Source organism: Schistocerca serialis, chromosome 4, assembly GCF_023864345.2.
Source record: "Schistocerca serialis cubense isolate TAMUIC-IGC-003099 chromosome 4, iqSchSeri2.2, whole genome shotgun sequence".
In the NCBI taxonomy this organism is placed as follows: Eukaryota; Metazoa; Arthropoda; class Insecta; order Orthoptera; family Acrididae; genus Schistocerca; species Schistocerca serialis.
Genome location: NC_064641.1, coordinates 959,162,502 through 959,178,361, shown reverse-complemented (window position 1 = coordinate 959,178,361; position 15,860 = coordinate 959,162,502). Strand labels below are relative to the sequence as shown.

The 15,860-nt window shown below is 43.1% G+C and overlaps 1 protein-coding gene across 3 annotated transcripts in view; it reads left to right on the top strand.

The window, feature by feature from the left end:
• Positions 1–15,860, top strand: part of LOC126473609 (E3 ubiquitin-protein ligase ZNRF1) — a 733,622-nt gene that overhangs the window by 168,817 nt on the left and 548,945 nt on the right. Inside the window, exon 2 of one of the 3 annotated variants that reach the window (XM_050100778.1) lies at positions 4,378–4,425. The exons of the other annotated variants lie outside the window; for them this stretch is intronic. Within the exon in view, the coding sequence (XP_049956735.1) occupies positions 4,378–4,425 (48 nt within the window). The remainder of the gene's footprint in view (positions 1–4,377; positions 4,426–15,860) is intronic. 3 annotated transcript variants of the gene reach the window in all.

Here is a 15,860-nt window from a genome sequence, read left to right as displayed (position 1 = left end):
CTGTTTCCTCTATCAGTCTTATCTGGTGCGGATCCCTGACTGACGAGCAGTATTCATGTAGCTCGGGTTCTCTTCTGTTCCCTCTAGTGTAAACGCTTGTTCACAGAGACAAGCGGGTGGTGGCGAACACTGGCGATTTGTCTGAGAATGCTCGTTCGTTTGTTTGCTCCTGTTCGATGCTATTCGTTCCGGTGCAAACCAGGTTCCAGATATTGCTGTCCTGGGATAAAACAGCTGCTGTTTCAGAGCTGCAAGCAGTAAGCTGTGGCCATTGCAGATTGGAGTCAGAAAGAGGGAGAGAATTTCTCGTTTCGCGGGAGATACTAAATAGCAGCTAGGAGAGCGAATGTATTGCGTAAACCGCCGAGGCAGAAACGTCTAGAGGTGCCATGGAGATCGCGATTGAGATGAACACAGGGTTCATTAATTATTCCTCCGGCTCTGCAGTTGGCTGTCACAGCACTCACTACGATCCGCCCTCCTTCCACTCGTTGTCTTATAAAAAAATTGCCGATTACCTGTAAATCTCCCCGCGTTGCATAATGATCCTCCAGCAACGTCTATAGCTTGAGCTGGATCAGCATCCGCATAACTCTTTCGCACCTGCAAGGTAGCTGCAACAACTTGACCTCGTATTTTAACGGGAAAGAACACGCTTGTAAGATAACAGCCCCAGCAATCGATCCCGAGCGAAAATTAGGGTCTCAATTCTGATAGTAAGCAGTTACGACCTTTTAAACTTGGCACGCACATGTCGTTTGTCAGCCGCCTAGTACCCGAGCGCGACATACTGTACACCGGAGTGACAAGGCGAGGAAAGATAAGGGAAGGAAGGGAGATCAGGGTTTAACGGCACGTCGGTACCAAGATCATTAGAGACAGCACAATTCCGCCATGTTTCAAGAATGGAGAAGGAAATCGACCTGTCCCGGCATCTGCCTGGAGCGATTTAGGAAAATTTCAGGAAACCGAAATCTGGATGGCCGGACGCAGATTGGAACTTTCCTCCTCGCGAAGGAAGATGAGGGAGGGGTTACACACGTCTGTCGGTCTGTCGAACGTGTTTTGAAACTTTACTAGAGAAAACGTTGTTTCGTTGTTTTGCACGACAAGAGTGCGTAATATGTCAACGTCACGCACATATATGTTCAATACTATACCTAAAAATGAAAATGAATAAACCTTAGCAACTGAAGAATTGCTTTGAATTGGAGTTGATGATGTTCGATTTACAGTGTAATCATGCGAAACACGTTGAAGAATAACAAGACTCCTCGCCGGCCGGAGTGGCCATGCGGTTCTGGGCGCTACAGTCTGGAGCCGAGCGACCGCTGCGGTCGCGGGTTCGAATCCTGCCTCGGGCATGGATGTGTGTGATGTCCTTAGGTTAGTTAGGTTTAATTAGTTCTAAGTTCTAGGCGAATGATGACCTCAGAAGTTGATTCGCGTAGTGCTCAGAGCCATTTGAACCATTTTTAACAAGACTCCTCGATTTTGACAGCGTCAACTTTTCAATTCAAAGAAAACAACGCACAACAGCGATGTTCATTACTAAATAGCGACATTTGTGAAACGCAACATGAAAGTGTTCAAAGCAAAGAGATCTTCGGCACCAGTAATAGATCAGAACAAAGCACTAGCGCTTGTTGTTTCGTCGTTGTCATGAATACGAACCTCTTACTCTCTCCGCTATACAGTACTTCGCATTGGAGCATTAACCGCCGCAGTACGAAAGGAGGGGGGCGTATTTCATTCCTCCATCCTGAAAATATTGTAATGTAGTCATGTAATTTATATTTTAAAATTTTGACAGAAATATTTATTGTTTTTAATGATTTCTTTTGCCAGATTCCGTAATTATTTTAAATTTTTCAGTAAAACTCAATCCGAAAATTTAAGTCTTGCTAGTGAATACGACTTTTCGCAACAAATGTCATATTCATATTTTCAGATTCAGGACCCTTCTTACAGATCTATATATTTTTAAAAGGCGTGTTATGAATGAAACGAAATTGTATTTTTTTTTAACTTTCTTGTCGTGCTTTGAAAGTACTTCTCTGCACACATTACAGAAAATGCGTTGGTACCCCTAAGATTGTGCTCAAAGATATTTTTAGGTTCTCGACTAGACTTTTACATCAATGCCTGTTTAAAAAGTATGGAAAGTTAACGACAAATAATGGAATTTGATTTTATTTAGTTTTTTTGTGCTGGCGTTAAAGTAACCCCTTACCACCTCTCCCCCCGCCTTGGTACTACACATTACGGAAAATGCGTTGGCATGCCAGAGTTAAGCGGATGCAGTGGGCGGAGCGAGTGAAAACAGCCGACGCGTGAGAAATTCAAAAGCTGTACATTCAGAAAGTCGTAACTCCGTACTGTCAGAATTACGGCCCAGATTTTCGCTCGGGATCGATTGCTCAGGCTATCTTGTTGATGTGCTCTTTCCTCCTAAAAATATGAGTTCAAGTTGGTGATGTTTCCTTGTTGGTAAACGTACCCGTGAAGAATCGTGCCGATATCTCCCCTAGTCGTCCTACCTGGTACGGATCGCAGACTGACGAGGAATACCGGAAAATATACTCTGCAAGCTACTGAAGGTACTTCTAGTACCAGTATTATTTATACCTACGGTTCTGTAAGCCACACCGGCCGCTGGTGGCCGAGCGGTTGGCCGAGCGGTTCTAGGCGCTTCAGTCTGGAACCGCGCGACCGTTACGGTCGCAGGTTCGAATCCTGCCTCGGGCATGGATGTGTGTGATGTCCTTAAGTTAGTTAGGTTTAAGTAGTTCTAAGTTCTAGGGGACTGATGACCTTAGATGTTTAGTCACATAGTGCTCAGAGCCATTTTTTGTAAGCCATGTCTTCCGTGGGTGAACGACATTTCGTAGGAAATCTTCCACTTGAAGTATCTGGTTATGCTCCCCTTACAACCGGTTTTATCTGATCGTCCTTATTTCAGAAGATTACCCCCAGCTATCAGTTCTTATTATTTAATGCGATTGAACGCCAGTAATATGTCATTTCACCTGTTTGTGCGAATACGTAACGCTCGTGTACGATTGAAGTCAACTGCCTATCTCTAACCAAAGTATCGATCACCTGTAAGTCTTTCTGCACTTCGCTGGGTACCTGCCGTTAGAACTATTCCTGTACACAACAGCATCATCCTCACAGAGTTTCCGATGCTATACCTCTCATCATTCATAAATACTGCGAACAGCAACGGCCGGATAACACTCCTTTGGAGTCCCGCGAAGGGAGTTTTAGGCTAGTCAGTTTCGCCCGTGAAGAACGACGCTAGGAAGTCGTGAATGCGATCACGAAGTTCGTCCATTATTCCATAAATTTGTATTTTTCTTGCAAGACCACAGTCATAAACTAAACCGAAGTATAGGCCTATCCGGTATTCAAGTGCATGCAGTCTTACATGCTCCCATTAGCACGTAGAGAAATTTGTGCCTTCCTGGTTTTCTGAACTCTACATACTCCAGTGCGCGACACAAAGTTGACTTCTGATCGGCCAGTAGCATACCATTGCTTTCAAGCTGTACTCTGATCCCTATGCTATTATATTTTCATGTGTCGTAACCAACGAAGTTGTTATGGCACTAAATTAGTGGACCATTACAGATGTTGTGACAGTAGAAGCTTGTCGAACACTGGTGGTTTTTTTTAATTATCTGAAACAGGTTTTCCTTTAGGATGTATTTATGTTACGTTCTTCACTTAACTGTGCATTAGACTTCGGCGTGATATAACCCCCATTCGACACCTGCCAATCAACCCCAGCAAAACCACATCATCTTGTCTCGGGTTTAACCTCCAAAAGCATGTACCGTAGGCCTACAAATACATTAAAAGCTCAGCCGAGGCAAGTCGAATTCCTACAAATCTATAGCCTCTCAATCCTCTTAGGTATGATCTGTATGCAGCCCTAATTGAGGCAGCAAAGTTATTACAGGAAACACATTGCTATTAAGTTTTTATGATTTCTAGTTTTTTGCTATCAATTTCTTAATATTTTTAAATATCATATTGTTTATAGTGTTGCAGTAATTAAAAAATCACTGTTCTGCGTTATTTCAGAAAAACCATATTGGTGCTGTTACCTTGTTTCAGAAATTGTGATTCTACAATTGGAAATATTGTATTTCTTCTGCTAAAATGCATGACAAGTTGAAGGTTCCTCCATTAATTCTTACACTAGTTGCTGATGGCGTTATTATTCTAGTTTGATGTAATTTTAGGTTAACATGCGGCAGTAAAACGTTTATTGACGTTCTGGAAATGTTATTAAATATTAATGTTCCATCTATGCTTCGGACATTCTTTAATTTCATTTGTATTTAATTTTGTGTTTTCGTTTTGTTGCAGGTACGTACGATGATTTCGGCCAAAGACGTACAATTATGACGAACAAGGGTGAGTAACTCTGACTACTGTGTAGAACTCCGTATGGACAGATGGATTTGTTTTCGACTGATGAATGTATATAAATATTACACTTCTGTAGAATTTATAGAGAGGAAAAATTAACTAGTGTCCTCTTAAATTAGTAAGCTTCCAGAAGATATGGAAGAGAGCTTCTGTGAAGTTTGAGCGGTAGGAGAAAAGGGAATGATTAAAGTAAAGTTATGAGAGCGGATTGTGAGTCGTGCATGGATAGCTCAGTCGGGAGAAAGCTGGCCTTCTGGTGGGAGTCGCGGTCCATCAGACAGTGTTAAACTCCCAAGAAGTTTCAAAACAACTTACACGCTCCATTGTAGAGTGAAACATTAATTCTAGAGAGAGCTCTGCCTTTAATGACCTCGTGGCACTGTAACCTACGACCCTTGTCACAGAAGCCCTGACCACCGCAGGCGCCGCGGCGGTGGCGACGCCGCCCTTGTTGCAACGATGTTTCCAGATATTGTGATATAAGAATCCAAGTTTGGAAATATGATGTAGCCCATAGCCGGTGGCGAAAAATAACAACATTGGGACTTGCACATGACTATTACGCAAGAAATGAAACTTGAAGGTTTCTGTGTTACATATTTCGTTTGCAGATGGTGTATCCTGGCATGGATGGTGACTCGTGTCCCCGCTATAATATCCAACGCAAGACGCCGCTACTGAGCTTACATTGCAGGTATTGCGGCGGAGAAAGCGCGGGTGTAAAGGTGCCACTTCTGTTAGTTATATGTGCGTTATTACTATTGATTATTCCCCGTGTTTCTCAGTTAAGATTTGGTAAAGCGATTGGGTTACTAGCGGCAATGTGTGCGAGGCTGTAGTGGAGTGTCGTTGGCAATACTTGTGCGCTACCACTGCTGTAAGGCGCTTAAGCGCGTACTCACCAGCGAGGAATTGCAACTTTGTACTCACGTTCCAATACAGCGTTGCCGCATTCATTTGTTGTTGAGAGTAGAGGGCAATAAAATGGCAAGTTGCAAGTGAACGCTCAGTATACAAGAAGTGGCCAATAAATGAACAATGAAATGTATTGTATAATCAACAGTAATTAAAAAATCGATTATCGAAAATATATTTTGCAGGAAAGAATGATGAATGAACTGAAATCTACCTTATTGCCAGTAGGCTTTCTTTAGTAAATTCCCCGTATGACGTGGTATTAGTTGGAAACTCAATGTTATTTCTGTGTAGTGGTTCAGTAATAGAATCCTTCGTCCATTTGATAGATGAACTTTGTGATACTGAATTTATCATCGTGGGATACGGAGTCTGATCCATAAAGATCGCAGATCTTTGCTAATTTTCCGAAACTGCTCCCAAACCACTTTCTGGAGCTAGGTTCTGCACTGTCTGCAGCTTGTGACACATTCCCTGGCCACAATAAGATTCATTATAGTACTCTGTGATAGCTCTTAGGCTGAAGCAAAAAAATCCTCCTCGCCCTTTTTAATGTCACTTTCCCGGCTCGTGGCGAGAGGCAATTTTAATTCCTCTTTTAAAACCTGTTAAAGATCGCACATGCCCGGGCCGTTATCGCAGTGTTGCCCTCAGTAGCTGTGTGGGTAAGACCTTGGAGTGGATGGTCAGCACCCGCCTTGTCTGGATCTTAGCTTCTAGGCAGCTCTAGCTCTGTAGTCACGTTCAGTGTGGTTTCCACCATTGACAGCCTGGCCTACCTGGAAGCGGCCATACTACAGGCTTTCCTGCGCCGACATCATCTTCTTGAGATATCTTTTGACATTGGAAAGGCCTACGACATTTACAAATCTTTAACATACTGCAGCGCGTCAGCAACCGTGAAACGTACAGAAAATAAACAATTTTTTTTCAGTCTTCAGTTGCAAGGTAATTTTTACTCGTTTACCTAGGTTTTGATTCCAGTAATGGAATCATCTTCAGAACAAAAAGTAAATTATTTTGTGCCGCTCACGTGTGGTCCTTATTTCTTGCCGGCGTAGCTCCGTCTACGTTCGCCTTCATGGTTTTAATTTTGACAGACATAATCTTATGATTATGCGTCTTTATTGTCTTTATTGTCTTTATTGTTTTAATTTTTAATCTGTGACATGGCCTGTGTTTGGCTCTCAAAATAATTTAATTTTTTGTTCTGAAGAAGATTCCATTACTGGAATCGAAACCTAGGTAAACGAGTAAAAATTACCTTGCAACTGAAGGCTGAAAAAATTGTTTATTTTCTATTTATATATATATATATATATATATATATATATATATATATATATATATATATATATATATAAATTAAACCACATACCGACATACATTACTCACTGAAATGCATCATCAGTCTAATGATTGAATAATAAAGAAATCGTGATACTTACAAAAAATTAAATTATTTTGAGAGCCAAACACATGCCATGTCACGGATTAAAAATTAAAACAATAAAGACATTACTTGGAGGCTTATCTTCGTCATGCAGCTTCATGAATGGGGTCTATTTGATTGTCTTTCCATATTTATTTGATCGTTTCTCTCGCCACTCTGTTTTCGATATTAAGTCTGTGACTGGTTTGGGCAGGGGAATAGTGTCTCTCAAGGTAGTGTTAAGCGTGACTGTCTTTGCCATAGCTGTTAACAGTATTACATCAGTTGATAAATTTCCTATACAGGGTGGTCCATTGATAGTGACCGGGCCAAATATCTCACGAAATAAGCATCAAACGAAAAACCTACAAAGAACGATACTCGTCTAGCTTGAAGGGGGAAACCAGATGGCGCTATGGTTGGCCCGCTAGATGGCGCTGCCATAGGTCATACGGATATCAACTGCGTTTTTTTTAAATGGGAACCCCCATTTTTTATTACACATTAATATAATACGTAAAGAAATATGAATGTTTTAGTTGGACCACTTTTTTCGCTGTGTGATAGATGGCGCTCTAATAGTCACAAACGTATAAGTACGTGGTATCACGTAACATTTCGCCAGTGCGGACGGTATTTGCTTCGTGATACATTACCCGTGTTAAAATGGACCGTTTACCAATTGCGGAAAAGGTCGATATCGTGTTGATGTATGGCTATGGTGATCAAAATGCCCAACGGGCGTTTGCTATGTATGCTGCTCGGTATCCCGGACATCATCCAAGTTTCCGGACCGTTCGCCGGATAGTTACGTTATTTAAGGAAACAGGAAGTATTCAGCCACATGTGAAACGTCAACCACGACCTGCAACAAATGATGATGCCCGAGAAGGTGTTTTAGCTGCTGTCGCAGCTAATCGGCACATCAGTAGCAGACAAATTGCGCGAGAATCGGGAACCTCAAAAACGTCGGTGTTGAGAATGCTACATCAACATCGATTGCACCCGTACCATATTTCTATGCACCAGGAATTGCATGGCGACGACTTTGAACGTCGTGTACAGTTCTGCCACTGGGCACAAGAGAAATTACGGGACGATGACAGATTTTTTTGTACGCGTTCTGGTTAGGGACGAAGCGTCATTCACCAACAGCGGTAAAGTAAACCGGCATGATATGCTCTATTGGGCAACGGAAAATCCGCGATGAACGTTTTATCTCTCGGTAATTAATTTCGATAAAATAAAAATGTTTACTCCGTGGAATTCTGACAGATTGCAATGTTTTCTCATTGGTACGTTTCTGTATAACAGTCAATAAAATAATGAAGTTTCGTGTGAAATAAGTCTATTGAAGGTTGCAACTGACGAGGTCATTTGGTTCTGCCCCAAATCGTGGCCATGTTTCTGCTCATAAGCTATTCTGCATTTACGTCAGTACTCCGCGAGGCACATGGCGTGTGTAGCGGAGGGCATTTCTGGTACCACTAACTGATCTCACTTCCCCGTTTCACTTCCGAATGCCGTGTGGGAAGAATGAATGTCGGTAAGCCTCTGTAGTAGCTCTAATTTAGCGCGCATCTTAGTCATTTCGCGAGATGTATGAGAGAGGAAGGTATTAAGATACGCACGACAGTTGCACATGAGGGGATCACGTAACTGAGCACGAAAGAGGAACTGGAGTGAATTCAGAATTACATCTACTACCGAGACAAAGGTATTTTGCCGATGTTTTATACTGAACTTCATAGTACCTTAAAGTGGAGATTTGTCCAGATAATAGTGGGTCTTGAATATTGTTGAACCACAAGGAAGGACTATAATTAAATGCGACGTCAACAGCCAGTGCTCCGCTGTTTTGTCCCTTTCGTGCGTTAAGTAGCGCTGATAAAACCGGCCTGGTGTAACAGATGCCGTGTGAATTCTGAGACTCCAGGGCTCACGCGGTGTTAGAAATTCAGCGAACGTGTCTCTAAAGGCTCTAGTTAGCTTGCGGAATTGTTAAACATGTTGTAACATCATAATGTGTGAAAATACCCCACGATGCTAAAGCTTTTCGCAGATCGTAACTAGCGACGGGGCTGCAGCGCATCAACACCAGCTCTTGGTTCTCTCTGTTCCTGTTTGTTAACCAGCTGCTGGAGGTTTCTCTCTCATCGAGACACAGTCCTTCTGGAAGTAAAGTTCCGTTTCTGTTCCTTTCTGCGGCAGCCCTGCATTCACAGTTGGATGCATGCGCGGCAGTTCCTTTAAGGCAAGGAGAAGGAGACGACACCGTCTTGATTTCTCCGGATGCTGTTTAAGCTGTACAGTGCTTGTTTGGATTGGCAAACTTGATTGAAAATTGCGGCGCTTGTGAGATAAGATCAGTAATACATTTTTTGTAATCGAAGAACACTAAACCAGGCGCCATTTATCAACAGGTATGTGATGTTTACGGACGAAATGCGATGAGTGGTTCAGTGGTAAGGAGATGGGCAGGACAGTTCAATGGAGGACGTGATCTTGTGGACGACGATGGATGAAAAGGACGGCCACATTTGGTTAATGAAGAACTGTTTCGTACAGAAAACCGTAAGATTACAGTATCCTGCTGCGGTCGCAGGTTCGAATCCTGCCTCTGGCATGGGTGTGTGTGGTGTCCTTAGATTAGTTAGGTTTAAGTAGTTCTAAGTTCTAGGGGACTTATGACCTAAGATGTTGAGTCCCATAGTTCTCAGAGCCATTTCAACCATTACAGTATCCAGTCTTTCTAAGGACTTTCCGCATATTTCAAGCTTACTCCTTCATCAAATTGCATCTGAAAAAATAAATTCGAAAACTGTGCGCTCTTTGGGTGCCAAAAAGTCATAGAGAGCAACACGAAAACCAGCGTGTGGGAAGTGGATTTAACTTTTTGACACTTTAAATCAAAGATGTTGGTTTTCTGAGCTAGAAAGTGACCAGGGGTGAGACCTGGCTCGATGTAAACGACAGTCAGTGGAATGTAGGCACACTGCACCACCATTAAAGACTGAAGTCAGGCAAATCTTTACACCTCGAAAAGTCGTGCAGTCTTTTGGGATGGACACGGCATTCTAGTGGTGGATTTTTTTTACCGCGAGATCAAACAAACAGTGCAAATGTGTACTGTTAGAATCTTACGAAAATGCTCCATGGAATGCGGAACAAGCGTCCCGGGAGGCTCATCAACGGTATCGTTTTGATTCCTGACAGTGCTCAAACTCACACTGCGAACAAGATACGTCTGGTACAGGACGTTGGCCGAAGCCTTCGTACAGTCGCGATCTCTCTACTAGCGATACTCCAAAGAACGTGTTCAACATAGTTGACAATATAGACGGTAGCGTTGTATGAGGAAAACTTGGATTACGATATGACAAGTGCCTACAAAATGGTGGCAACAATGTAGAAAGATGGTTTACGACTTGTAGTTTTTCTGTAACGTTACCTGTTTACGTTTTATTTCCAAATGGAACTTACTTTTCTGACGCACCTAATTCCATTTATTGGACTGGACGTAGAGTCTTGGGTACCCCTTAGTTTCTCTTCATAAATTCGGTCGAATACCAGAATTGTAGAGCCCTTTCACCATTGTCTATGTAAATGTTTTGGGGTGCAGTTAAACGGCGCACCTTTAGTGGCAGTGCGACGTAGGGATAGAGAGTAGTATCCGTATCAGCCGCAAACAGTTTTAACTAGTCCCGTCCCGTTTTGAGAACTAGCTGGCGCTCCCACTGTCATTACGTTCGACACAAGCATTATGCTCCTAACTAAACAGTTCGATGCATGAGCGAGTGAGAGACGTTGTGTGCAGAACGTGTGGGCACTTTGGTAAGCCAGCCAAGTTGTTCAGAAGCCATCCTAGCGCGACAATATCAGCTACACTGGAGACTGTTTCCGTCATGTAATCCTCCGTTGTGTCGTCTTGTGTGATTCGATGAACAAGGCACCCTCTCTCTTCAACAGCTGATTTTGTCACTCGGTCGCAATGTAATCGCTGGAAATGCGTTTTTCAGGTCTTAAGAAACCTTCCACACAAGGTAAGATGTGTAATAGTCTCAGAGGGGGAAAAAGATACCTCTTATAAGAATTTGAACTGTCAGAACTACAGACTTCCTCCTCAACATATTTGATCATAACCATCATCAATTTGTTATATATAATAGTGCGCCAGAGTTCTTTCTAACGTTATCCACCCATCTTACAATTACGACGTCGTACCGATCTCTGCTTATCTCTCGGAATCCCGCAAAGGACTCAGTTTGTGCACGTACTGTATTTTCCACCTGGCTGCAGGTCCCATCCACTCCCATTTCATTTCCACTACAGGCAGAATTGCGTCTTCTACTCCAGTGTGGTCCCTGACGCATTTATTTGTTTTCGTGTCACTGCTAGAAAGTGTCAACACACATACCTCCATTCTTCACTGTCTAATCCTCAGTTTTTGAGTGATTTCATTTCTGTAAGTCAGATTTGATAGTAATGATTACTTGTAAATTACCGTCTTCAGTCTGATGGAAACCTAAGCTTTGAAAATCCTTTTACGTTAGCAACGTCATTACAGGGTGTATCTCTTTTTTTTTTTATTATTCATTTCGTTGTCCATTCAGTCAGTCCATCAGTTGTCGTAAACACAAAAACCCATCAGCTGCTTCTGTGTCCCGACTCTAAATTTGTACGATTTCATGTACACTGCCTGAAAAAGAAAAGAAGCAGTCAGAAATGGAGGAGGATGTGAGACGTATATTCACGGGTTGAGAGAGTATGCCGGCCGCGGTGACCGAGCGGTTCTAGGCGCTACAGTCTGGAACCGCTCGACCACTACGGTCGCAGGTTCGAATCCTGCCTCGGGCATGGATGTGTGTGATGTCCTTAGGTTAGTTAGTTTTAAGTAGTTCTAAGTTCTAGGGGACTGATGACCTCCGATGTTAAGTCCCATAGTGCTCAGAGACATTTTTTTTTCCAGATAGTATGTGGTGATATTGCAGTGATTACAAAATCGAGTAAAACTGACAAAGAATTGGGCAGTATGAGCTCACTTATCACTGCGACTTTGCACCCCGTCGGACCTGGATACGGTATGGATGAGCGTTACAAAGCCGTTGTATCGTTTCCCGAGTCAAGTTGGCCCACAGCTGTTGAAATTGCTCCTCGATATACTGGAACTGGGACAGGGTCGACGTCCGACCTGATCCGACACGTGTTACGTGTTCTGTTGCGGTTTGGTCGGGGCACCTTGCCGGCCACAGCAGCGGCACACCGCTGACACGTCGTAGAAAACCGACCCACGTGTGGGTGAGCGCGATACTGTCGCACGAGGAGGCCCGCGCCGTCACATTTCTCTGAGTCCCTGCCAACTGTGACCTGGTGCAATACCCGATGGCTCTCCACGCCGTGACGTCCGGAGTAAACACCGGTGTGCTTATCCAGAACATTAGAAGGAGGGACCTCACACCAGGTCGCCGTCGTACTCGCCGGTGTCGTCATCCGCCGCAGTGCTGTCCCCGAACACAAAGATACGCCATTCATCAGCAACTCGTGCTTCCCGGTCACGGCACCACTCCATGCGCAACAGTGTGTGTTGTGTTAACAGCAGCCTACGAGTGAGATGGTGATTCTACCCTCAGTGGAAGAAATGCCTCTTGTATTTCCGCTGTCAGGAGCTAAAGACATTATTTCTGGCAGCGACATATAAAATGCATCCTCTAGAAATAACTAGCTGAAAATTATGTTTTTATGCTGAACCCACTATGATGAAAGTGAATAGGAAAGGGAAGCCTAAACTGTCCGGACTACGAGGGTCGCTCAATAAGTAATGCCCATATTCTCTTCCTCAGAACATGTTTATTGTTAAGAGTCAGACTTTGGTGACAACATTCATCAACTTGTCTTGTCCATGTCCTAGTCTTGTACGTAGTCTCCATTACATTCTATGGTCGTTCGCCAAAGTTGTGGAAGAGCAGAATCTTTAAGCGGCCAGATGGAAGTCCGAGGGTCCCATGTCTGGACTGTAGGGTGGATGAGGCAATTATGTCCAATGGCTGTGACAGGATGTCCCGGGCATGGCTAATCATGGAGCTATGTTTCTGCATTGCCTGGGGCTGTTACTTTCTTTACCCATTGCCCAAACGTATTATCAGCTGCAGCATCGCCATACACTCGACACGAACTTCTGTGGATGTTCACCACGGTTTCTTGTTCTGCACACAAGAATTCAATAACAGCACGCTGCTTGTAATGAGAGTCGCATATAGACGGCATTTTGACGCTGTACTAAGGCTCTGCCATCTGCCAGAAGGGTTCGAAACTTCACTGGCGCACAGAAAAAATATCAAATGTGAAGCACCAAGAAGGACGTTTGTCTATGTATATTAATGGCTTAAAAAAACAGTGGGGCATTACAAAGTAAGACAAAGCAAAGATGATGTTCTTCACAGGAAATGCTCAGTATTCCACCATCGTTCCTCAACAATAGCTGTAGTCAAGGAATAATGTTGTGAACAGCACTGTAAAGCATGTCCGGAGTTATGGTGAGGCATTGGCGTCGGTTGTTGTCTTTCAACATCCCTAGAGATGTCGGTCGATCGCGATACATTTGCGACTTCAGGTAACCCCAAAGCCAATAATCGCACGGACTGAGGTCTGGGGACCTGGGAGGCCAAGCATGACGAAAGTGGCGGCTGAGCACACGATCATCGCCAAACGAGGCGCGCAAGAGATCTTTCACGCGTCTAGCAATACTTTGGTTGTTTTTTTTTCCCTAATAAAACCTCATGTCATTCCAAGCATGTGTGTCAATTTTTACCTCTCTATCTACATTATTCCATGGTTTATTAAGTTTTCAAATTTATACTGACTTTTTGATCACCCGGTATTTTGACTGTCTGAAGCTCGCTACGGATCAGAATGTCACAAGGCATTAAAAATGAAGCAACGTTAAATATAGAGATGTAAGAAGTGAGGGGAATACGTTAACGTAAAGGAACTGGTGAAATAATAACCGTGAAACTTAGAAGGGAATGGTTCAATCCGACACGTCGAAGCTGCCGAAAGATACACAAAGACAAGATTTTAGCTGCTCAGACACACAGCGAGTATTGTCCAAAAATGTTGAAAATTGCGAAATTCGTAGCCCGTGAGGCGGCTGGAGAGATGTAGGCCTGCACACCTACCGTAGCTTCAGCAGACAGCGCACTTGCGACACGGCGCGCGACCTGCTTTGGTTGTCGGCGCTGCCCGAACGTAATTTGTTCAGAGAAGTTCAGTGTGCGTTAATAGTTTCTCTGGCGCATTATTATTCACAGTTACTGTACGCTAGAATTTACAACTCATTTAACATCCATAATAATTTGCAGTTGCCTTTGCGGTATCGCTGAGTGTTAACAATGGTGACAAAACTCGGTCAATTATCTATATGCTTGATAATAGCGTCTGTCTTCGTGCAAGTTCCAGAGTTATCCAGTAATATTTAATCCAGTTAATTTATCCAACCATGCAAAAATGAAATGTGAAGAACTTGGCATGCAATAGAAATCACCTACTCCTCCTGAAGACCTACGTATGTGATATTTAATAGTTAATTTCTTTGAGATTCATTCGAATAATATCGACATTTCTTCAGAAATTGTGGAAGAAGAATCAAGAAATAACTCTGACGATTCCGTGAATTGTTTATTGTGCTATTCATATCGAAAATACAGTACCTTACCAGCCCAAAGAACACGTGTACGGTATTAGCTTTCAGTGACAAAGAAAAGGCTGTAATTTTTTTCGTTAAACGAAACAGGGAGAAAATGCTTATAACTTTAAGCAGTGTGCAAAACCAGTTTCGTTTCCTAGAGTCTGACTGTGAACTCTGTAAAAGGAGGAATTAAGTACGAAATATGCACCAAAATGGAATTCGCAAAAGTGTGAAAGAAGAACTATTCGAAAGATTTAGAACTGTTCATGAGAGTCGGTGTACGGTTACCGAGGGACATCTACGGGACTGGGCCCTCTGAATTGAATTGTAAATGAGATGAATATTACCGATTTCCATGCTTCTTCGACCTGCTCAAACGGATTCAGGAAAAGGAAGTCGCAAAATTACGATGTTTACCTCAAGTAATTGTGTACAGGACATGCCATTAGTGGTAATACTACAGAGAAATTTAAAGCTGACAGACGAAGCTTCTTTTTCTTCCTTACAATGCTGCGTATAAAACCAGTCAGTCAGCTTTCGTGCAAGAACTGTGTGCAAACCGCAGTTTTATCATTTCGAGTGAAGTTTCAAGCACAAGCCAGCATTATGTCTATCTTCAGGAACATCAAGGTAAATTAAGGCGAAAGCCTTAAAAAAGGAGTTTTTGATTGCCAAAAGTCCAGTAATCGACGTAGTAAAATTTGGAAAATGGAAGAGAATGATTTTCAATACTCCGTGCGAAATGTCTTCTTACCAGTTGCAGAAAATAATTCATTGCTTTTGTTGGACTGTTGGTCTGTACATAACGAGACCTCTGTCTTTAGGACGACGAAAAGAAATTCGGACATCATCAGGAACAAATAATGAAATTTGTCAACAGTGTAAAGCGTTTTCCAGAAAATTGTCATCCAACTTTTCTTCCGATGGCTGTTTGTCATTTGCGGTGTATCAGCGGAACAGCATTGTTAAACTTCAGTCATTTGTGCATTACCAGTGTGCGTCACCACTTTTTGCGAATTTGATCATGTTTGCCTGGTACACAGCACAATATACAGAATAACGGCCAGGGTCATTTTGTACTCCAGCCGTGTTTGGTCTGAGTAAAAGTAGTTGTTGAAATGTCGTGTGGCTAGGGCCTCCCGTCGGGTAGACCGTTCGCCTGGTGCAGGTCTTTCGAATTGACGCCACTTAGGCGACCTGCGCGTCGATGGGGATGAAATGATGATGATTAGGACAACACAACACCCAGTCCCTGAGCGAAGAAAATCTCCGACCCAACCGGGAATCGAACCCGGGACCTTAGGATTGACATTCCGTCACGCTGACGGGGCCAAACAAAGTAGTTGTTGGTGTGAAGTATCTGAATGCATTAATTTTTTTCATTTTTGC